General features: G+C 49.1%; 1 protein-coding gene across 5 annotated transcripts; it reads right to left on the minus strand.

The window, feature by feature from the left end:
- Positions 1–619: 619 nt before the first annotated feature.
- TMEM106C (transmembrane protein 106C) lies at positions 620–6,561 on the minus strand. 5 transcript variants are annotated; one of them, XM_006755499.2, is made up of 8 exons: positions 6,522–6,561; positions 5,924–6,135; positions 4,617–4,680; positions 3,982–4,141; positions 3,750–3,890; positions 3,240–3,289; positions 2,711–2,764; positions 620–1,341 (listed from the first exon to the last, which is right to left on the minus strand). In XM_006755499.2, the coding sequence occupies exons 2-8, from the start codon at positions 6,105–6,107 to the stop codon at positions 1,245–1,247; spliced, it is 750 nt and encodes a 249-aa protein (XP_006755562.1). In that variant the 5' UTR covers positions 6,108–6,135; positions 6,522–6,561; the 3' UTR covers positions 620–1,244. The 5 variants fall into 5 exon arrangements, with proteins under 5 accessions (XP_006755562.1, XP_015414081.1, XP_006755561.1 ...); XM_015558595.1 differs by having other exon boundaries at positions 5,924–6,178; positions 6,523–6,553; XM_006755498.2 differs by lacking the exon at positions 6,522–6,561 and adding an exon at positions 6,400–6,515.
- Positions 6,562–9,168: the final 2,607 nt, after the last annotated feature.

Below are 9,168 nucleotides of genomic sequence, written 5' to 3' on the forward strand. Positions count from 1 at the left end.
CTTTTCTCCCACTATCTCTAAAAATCAATGTAAAATATCCTCAGGTGAGGATTAACGAAAGAAAAAAAAGATTCAGTGTCAAAATCAATGAGCAAATATTGAAGATGAAGCTATGGGCATGAGGACTAATACTGACCCCTGCCACCACCTGCTGCTGTTAGGACTTCCCGAGGCTACCTCAGCTGAGGTCTGAAACCCGACTACTCCAGCTTCCCACAACGGGGCTGGAGCCCACTTTGGTGGTTGTAGCTTGGAGCCAGTTCAAGAAACTTTCAAACTCAAACCAGGCCCCTTTCATCAGAACGACAGCCAGGGGGTCGGGGTGGTGGTGGTGGGGAAGTTATTCCGCCCCAAGAAGCAGCTTCACTCCTTAGGCATCTCTGCCCTACCTCTTCCAACCTCCAGGGGGCATTAAGCGCTCTGTTTCGGAAGCGCAATAGGGCAGCGTGTCACCACCAGAGACCAGGAAAAGTGAGGCTGTTCTCTGTGATAAGAGCCTCCGGGGATGGCACACTCAGGGGTTTTCTTCCCTTCCCATCCTGCGCTGACCTACTTAGCAGGCACCGAATCCACGGCCCCCCGGAGGTGTCCAAGTCATCCAGGCAAGAGAAGACGCAGATGAATCAAAAGCAGGGTTTATTTTCCTACCAAACCCCCAATCCATGTTCCAGCCAATGGATGCAGGGTTAATCAAGCCCCACATAGACTCTTAGTAAAAACAATTATAAATTTCTACAAGAAAAAGGTTCTTAAGTTCCTAGGCACTGAGGAGCAGATGGAAAAAAAAATCACATATTGAATGTCTGCGCTTTCTTTTATGTATTCACGTTCCCTCCCTGCTGCCTCTTCGGTGCAATGAGGTCATGATGACAGCTGTGCAGCTGCACTAACAGTTCTGCCTCACACCCCTCTCTGGTTCTCTAACCTAGTATCCTGGTCTGCTTTCAACTTACAATCTCCAAGCACAGCTGCCAAGATCTGAATGAAAGTCTTCAAACCTCGAGTGCCCACTATTTGCTGGGCATAGAGTGGGTGCTGGGCAGTGATTCGCTGGTTCAGGGAAACAGAAATGGTGCCACAGAGGCGAGGTTTCCTCCTAAGCGGCAGGCGGGTGTTTGCTGGGGATTAAGAGAACCAGTTTCTCCTCTACTTCTACCACCTGGGTAGGTGCAGAACGCAGGCCCTAGGAATGGATGGGGTGTCTCTTCCAACAGGTGCTGCCGTGGGAGAGCCAAAAGCAGTTTCTAAACAGCTGAGACGTTTGTTCCACAATCCACATAGTGATGTGTCTCCAAGGAGCTCTGGGTCATGTGACCAATGTATGAAATCTTCACTGAAGTTCTAGGAAAAAAAAACCAAGGAGAATTAATTCTGCTTTTGAGATGAAATAAGAAAAATTGCCCAAATAATTTCTTGCAAACTCAGGCAACAATATCCATGTGACCCATTCCCATATTTTCATGGTTATGCAACCAGAAACCCAGATTTTCTACATCCACCGAGATGCTGTGACATTCTAAGCAAGCATTTCTCAACTGGGGAAGATTTTACCCCCCACAGACTTCTGGCAATGTCTGCAGACATTCTGGGTTGTTACAACCGAGGAGGTGGTGTTACTGGCATCTGGTGGGCAGAGGCCAGGGATGCCATTAGATACCCTACTATGCACAGGAAGGCACCTACAACAAATAACTGTCTCAGCCAAAATGTCAATAGTGCGAGGCTGGGAAACCTCACTCCACACCAGGGGCGGGAGTGTCCAGTCCTCCGGCCTTATAAGACTCACAAAATCCTTTGGTCTGGCCCTGCCAAGGCATTAGGGTGAGTTAATTAAATGTTTGACCAAATATAGAAGCTAATTTTTAAGTTGATAATTTTGTATGGCCCTTGAATGATGTTATAAATACAGTAGGTCCTCGGGTTACGTTGGTGATCTATTCCTATGGCGCCACATAACGCGATTTTCGCCGTAAGTCGGAACCCACCTACATAAGCACCTACATCACTCACATGGAGCACATACTCAGCAGTAATGAAGTGAAACAGTAAAAAATATTTAAAAGAAAGATAACAATTCCTGACCTTTACTTGTGGTAAATACAGTAAATAAAAAAAACATAAAGCACATATGTACATACGTCAAAATGGCAGAACTTTTTAAATATATATAAATAAATGGGAGATCGAGTCCAACGTAACCCGAGGACTGCCTGTGTCCAAATGGCCCTTGGCAGAAAAAGGTTCCCCACCCCTGCTCTACACGCTCCTATTTCAAATGTCTGCAGCAGACCCTTGTCATGGTTCTAGGAGTGACCCTAAAGGTCCATGATATGTGGTAGGTAATTTGTGTGGCTAGAGAGACAGTCTGGCCAAATGCTCAGTACTTACACCTGGAGGAAGCTTTCTGATCTTTACTAGTCCTGTCAGGATTCTAAAGGGATCACAGAACTAGACCTTGTTTCACAGAAAACATTATACATCTAATTGTTCACCCTGAGTCTGGGGATCTGCGAAGGGGTTTGGACACGGCATCCAGAGGACACCAAAAGTTTACAGTATCTGTGCCTGAAGGCACAGGCACCCCGTCCCCTCTCTGGCTGGGTGCCTTGTGGGTCACACAGGCTCTCCTGCACGGAGGTGGCGAGCTCACACAGCCTCATGGTCCAGACTCAAATACAGAGGCCGTGGAACAGGAAGGAGAGCAACGTACCTCATGAAGATCACGATGTTGTGCACCTGGATATCGGGTAATGTGCAGAAGAAGCTAACAAACAGCAAATATAGAAACAGTCAGTTTAGTTAAAACAACAACAAAAAAAATGAGCAACAGCAAGAGTACGGAGTCACACTGTCAAGCGGAGGGGCAGTCAGCCCTGTCTGGGCGCCTCCCCTCCCCACACCGGCTCTCCTGACCTCGGCGCTGCCACAGCTGACTGGTTCCCAATCCCTAGTGTCCCTGCATCCTCCCACACCAAGATACTCTGTTTTTTCAAACCCATCATATAAATGCTGGAGCTTGGAAATGTCTCTAGTGGCTTAATGTTCTCTTTTAGATATTCCAGCACTTCAGTCACACAGCTAAACACACATCCTCCAAATAAATCTCAAGACAGCCAAAGTCAGGAAGCCTATAGGCCAAAGGCTGGGACTTAAGGCAGGACCAGCCCCAATCAATCAACTGAGCACAACTCTGCATCCCTTTCATCCAGCGGAGAACAGAGAGAGAGCAGCATCCTTACTACACATAGGAAAACGGTCCTCCCATCTCCGCCTGCACCAGAAAGTCCACCTGTAAAGAAGACACCAGAGTCAGTCTGTGGCCAAGCAGGACTGACACAGAACAACAGTGTCATTAGCATCTAAAGACCTGGGACCACCCTTCCATCTCAGACACACGTTTCCCTAAGACTGGCCCTCACACAGACTATGTGCCCCTAACAAATTCTTCCCGCCTCTTCCCTTCGGAGAGGCCAGTGGACCTCAGACTATCATTTTGCCTCGTCTTGATTTGTACCCAATTGCTTTCTTTTACATATCCTTTTGTTCCTCTAATATTTAAATGCAAGCTGATCCCCCCACCACCCCCTCTAATTTTTCATAATTACAGAGCTCGCCAGGTCTTTCTCATCAACCAGTTCTTACAAGTGGAAATGAGAGGGAAAAGAAAGTAAGGAGGCTATGGCATTCCCACAGCCCCCACTCTTCTCTCAGGCCTATGGGGTGAGGACCCTAAAAAAACACCGGCATACCAGTTGCTCACTCCGAGGCGGAATGAGAGAGACGTTAGTTGTCATATATGACCCAACCACTGTGTTCATGTACTGAACTTGGCTGGACAGGCTGGTCACTGCCACAGAGTAGAAGTTGGAGTTCCTGATTTTCAGGGTGGCCTGCATCAGGGCAAGGGAGGGAGGAAGTGTAAGTTTCCTGCGTCTGAGACATGCAGGTACACAACCCAGGAAGGGAGGCCCTAGGTCTTACCTTGATGGCGAGGATTACAAGGGAGTCCTGCTTATTAAATGTGACATTCATCATTCTGATGCCGTCATCATCCACAAGGACTGAATGTGGAAATAGGAAGAAAGCCACCAAACCAAATGCCAGGAGGCACAGCAGGACAGACAGGAGGACATACTGCTTGCTGCAAATGACACAGCACATGACCCATGTGGGTAGTCAGATGTCAAGGTCCAATCGGTTAAGATTAAATGCACAGCCAGGACTGAGGGGGCAGGGACAGGAAAGGACAAAGGGCAAGGAACCACAAACCAGGCAAGAATGAGTGCAGAGGCAGAAGCCTTTGCTGTTTGCAATCGAGGAAGGGATGCTGAAGAGGGGAGCTGTGTAGACAGAAACATTTTTTCAACCCCCAGGACACCCCTGCTCCAATTCCTTCCAATTCAGTTCCTTCCCTGGGCCCTCAGAATGTTTCTAGCTTCAAGTTTCCTCCCCCAGATGGTGATGAGGGAAGAGATATCTTTCTCGAGCAAATAGTATTAAAGGAAATGGAGGAATTGACAAGAACAGATAAAAGTTTTCAAAAACTGGCATTTATATGTATAAAAAGGGACCAGGGATAGAATTAGGTATTAACAGGAGAGAGGCAGGTAACTCACGTTCTCTGAGGGCGGAGTCTCTGATCACTGTGTGGGATCAAAGCCACCAACTCATTTACTTGCTCTATAAAATAACCAAACAATTATTTTGCTAAAATAAATCTCACATGTTAGCAGTACTTGCCTTCGCATCGCACATCAACCTATACTTGTTTGGAATTAGACGTAGATTCGCATTTTGGGTCTAATAACTAACTAACTCTATAGAGAGTGTCAAAAATTACAAAACATGTATCAGTGCTGCCAGGGCAGTGACGTGGAAGTTGAGAAATCTAGGGTCTGAGACATGCAGGTACACTACCCAGGAAGGGAGGCCCTAAGTCTGGCTTTCCTGCATGGCCTTGGGGAAGGCATTACTCCTTCAGGCCACTGTCTCCTCACCGCTAATATGAAAGCTTTGGAGAAGATGGTTCTTACAGCTCTAACCTTTGTGATGATCTAAAGCTGTTATGACTTCCTGGGAACCAGCGTCGTGACATATGACTCTGCACCTAATCCAGGCTCCACTCCTGAGCATTTGTTTTTCTCTCCCCACGTGACATACATATTTTTCAGATCTTAGGTTGTTAATGATTCACCATCTGCTCCCTTGAGAAGAAGCTTCCACGGAGCAAAGCTGTCCCAAGTCTTACAAGTCACAACAATAAAGAAACGTGCCTGTCAACAAATCCCACAATGCACAGCAAACTGTGAAAGAGACAACCACAAGCCCAAAGTGGAGTCACTTGTGCTGAAACCCATGACAGTGAACCCAGACGTAATACTTGACCTAATTACAGTTTCAGACTTCTCCAGGAGTGTAATCTTAATCAGTCAGTCTGGAATTTTCTGGTCATGTGGACTCTCTTCATCCTCTCCCCACCCCCACGAACAATCCCCTTTGCCCGAAACAATCCTTTCTTTTCTTTTGCTAACAACTTTCCCGTTCCACCCAGTTTCTGCCTATAAAAGCATCCACACTGTACAGCTCCAAGGGCTCCGCTATACTTGGGATGCCGCTCGATTTATGAATCGCTCACTAAAGCCAATTAGATCTTCAAATTTACTCGATTGAATTTTTGCTCTCTAACAAAACCAAAAGTTCCAAGCCAAGGAAACAAAGAACCAAAGAGTGGAAGTGAAGAAAAGAAAGGCTTTCAAATACATAAGGAAACCAACAGAAGTTGTGGAACCTGCTGCAGTGTATGGGTCAGCTGATGGCTCCTGTTCAGGGCACCATCTACCACTGTGACATTCCTGCCCAGGGTAAAGGCTCTGTCTGGGAGCAGAAGCCCTGCGGGTACCTCGGGATTCTCAAAGGTTCTCACCTGTGGGAATGTAGCCTGTCCCTTGGCACGTGAGACAGGTGATGCTGTCCCGCCCCGTGAACTCCACATATGGGAACTGGGCAATGGCTTCTTCCTGCTCCCGTTCGTCCAGCATATCCACTCTGTCATCTTTTTTTCGCTTGTGGGAAGGAGGGCGAGCAGAGGCGGAATGCTGAGACCCCATGGCCAGGGTGTGCCACCTGGGTCATGTCCTAGGGGGCGAAGAGTCCAGGTGGTGCATGTTAATGGCCACACCGCACAAGGAGGGAAGAAACCGAGAAAAGGGAAAACACAACAATGACCAAACTGCTGTTCTCAGTGTGATCCCCAACACTGTACAGCTTCTCCGAGCCTTCCTTGGGTAGCAGTGCTCCCCGCCCCGCTCCTACCCCTCCGTGCAGCGGGAGGGACTGGTCGCCTCCGCCAACCTGCCCAGCTCCTCGGCGTCCCGGGACTCGGGGCACCCCAGCTCCCACCTGGTCCGGCTTTGCCCCTTCTCCGTCTACTACTGCAAACTCTGTGCCCTCCTCGAGAAAACCTTCCGCAACAAACAACCGACACCAAATTAATGGCCAGCCTTAGAGATCCTCCCACTCGCCTGTCAGCCCACGAGGCGGGCTCAGGTCACGCCCCCTAGCCTGGGGGAGGTAACCGCGCGGAGAGAGCGCTGTTACCCAGAAATGTTGGGAAAGGCTCCAGCCACGTTTCCGGAGCAGAACGTCTCTCCGCCCGCCCGGGAGGAATAAAGAGGCTCCGCAGCCAAAGCCACTCTCAACGATTTTTTTTTGAGCACAGAGGCCGTGTAGATGCTGAAGGTACAAAGATGCAGAAAACACGAAAACTGCCCTCCCCTCCCCCAGCCGTCCACAAGCAAAAAAGACACGCACATAGGGGTTAGAGGACACTTAAACAATATATAAGTTTTTATTGATTTCAGAGAGGAAGGGAGAGGGAGAGAGAGATAGATATAAACATCAATGATGAGGTAAAATCATTGATCGGCTGTCTTCTGCACGCCCCGCACTGGGGATGGAGCCTGAAACCCCAGCATGTGCCCTGACCGGGAATTGAACCATGACCTCTGGTTCACGGGTCCACGCTCAACCACTGAGCCATGCCCACCAGACCGCTAGAGACCCTGGCCGGCCTAGAGAACACTTTAAAAGGTGGGTTTCTCTGTAGGTACTGCCAGGTCGAGCTTAGCCTGTAAGCAGAAGGAAGTGAGGGCGGACATTAAGCAGTTGAAGTTACTAAAGATGATGCTTGGGGTGAGGGGAGATTCTCAACGGAGTGAATGAGGGGTCTGCTTGGCAATGGAGAGTGGGCTGGACTCTTATGAGTTCTCTGCTGTGGGGTGCCGCTACAGTGCTTTGGACAGGTTCAAGCCTTGGACTGATGAGAGGGCACAGTCCTCTCATTGCCACGTGCAAGTCCCAGCTTGGAGGGCAGAGCCTTTCCAGCACAATTACAGCCAACAGCTGTAGCTGTAAGCTTGAACCTCTGGTCGGAACACATGGCCCCACCTGGCTGAGTGATGTGGGCTTGATAGAGTTCAGGTGCATGTAGTTGAGTAGGATCAAAACCCACGAGAATGTTGTAAACATCTTGACCACGCCTTTGCCTCGTGGCATCAGCTATAAAATAAAGACAAGGCTTGTGGGTGCTGGTGCTGTCCCTCCATCAGAGAAGCAGTGTCCCACTGAGACCCAGCTTTTATTCTCTTGTCTGTCTTTTCTCCATCCTTCGCCGCCCCCTCTCAGGATCACTGAACCAGGCTGAGCTGGCATGGCACATAGGCGCCCTGGGGCTGAGTATGCCATGGCCATACCGGCTCACCACACTCTGCCTCATTCTGTGGGGAAGGCGGAGGCCCCTGCATCTGTCTAGCCAACTGCCCAACCACTAATCACCATCACCTCCCTGAGCCTTTAGGATAAGAAGTGCTAAAGGAAAACACATTGCATGACAGTTGAAGACAGTAAGGCAGACTATTCAAGAGGATCATGGCTACATGTGTAGGGACTGCTGCAGTAGGGTCTTGCTGTGGGAAAGAGAGATTGGGCTCAACTCTGAATATTACATGGGCAAGTAGGAATTTATAGCCAGGAGCAGGGTGAGTGGATGGGAAATTATGAAGAGGGAACATTAGGAGTAAGGAGAACTCTGGCTAAAGCAACCTAATAGAATTCTCGCTGAAGACAGGCCAGGGTGATCAGACATCGCCTGGTGGAGGCCGAGGGATCCAATCGGATTTAAGGTGATCAGCTATGGAGGGTTGGGAGTTCTCGCTGGAACTGAATTTTACAATAAGTTCACCGCGGGACCTAGGAGAAGGTTCAGGAGCCTGACTAAAGTCTGGCCAAGCGAGAAATCTTTGTCAGAAGCAACAAGGAGCCATTGCTCCTCCTTTTCCACTTCTGCCCACACCGTCTCCTTCCTGAAATCTGGTCTTCACCTCTCTCCTTGCAAACACTGTACCAGTTTATATTCCTTATCTAAACCAATCTGGCTTTGTTGGGTGCGGCGGTATGCTCAATTAAAAATATGCTTCCTGGCCTTTCTTGCCAATCCAAGCCGATAATGTGGAAGCAGCGGTTTGTGGGACTTCCAGGAAAGCTTCTTAAAAGGGATGGAGACTCAACTAGTCCTTTGACCTTCCTCTTCTTGTTTGAAATTTGGATTTGATGTTGGAGGCGGGGCAGCCATTCCGTGGCCATGAGGCGAGAAGCGCCTGCTGAGAAAGGCTGGGTAGGAGGAGCCTGGGTTCCTGATGGCCGTTGGGGCCACATTCAGACCCTGGGCTCCCTGTCTTCTGACTTCTCGTTACAAGAGGAAAATAACCTTCCCCTCAACACTGTGAGGGGTTTGGGTTGTTTCTCACAGTAGGATGACACCCTGAAAGATACAGACACAGGGGGGAGCGGAAAGCCTGGGTGTTAACACAAGCAGTCTGACTGCTTTAACCACACGCCAGGTAGAGCACACTTCGGTTTCTACCCTTTAAAATGTCTGCCCTTGGGGTACATGCCCTTAGAGAGAGGGAGGCCACTTGTCTTCCAAGTTCAGTTTTCTTGTCTGAGGACTCACTTTTGACAGGGAATCTGCCTCGGGAACCTGGGGATGAGCCCATCCTTCAGTGACATGGGTGTTGCCTCACTGTATGGCCTCTGCTGGAACCTGCCAAAGACAGGGCACAGTAAGCCTAAAGTCCGTACTGTGGATGGACAGTATGGAAGGTTGTCTAC

Source organism: Myotis davidii, unplaced genomic scaffold, assembly GCF_000327345.1.
Source record: "Myotis davidii unplaced genomic scaffold, ASM32734v1 scaffold290, whole genome shotgun sequence".
Taxonomy (NCBI): domain Eukaryota; kingdom Metazoa; phylum Chordata; class Mammalia; order Chiroptera; family Vespertilionidae; genus Myotis; species Myotis davidii.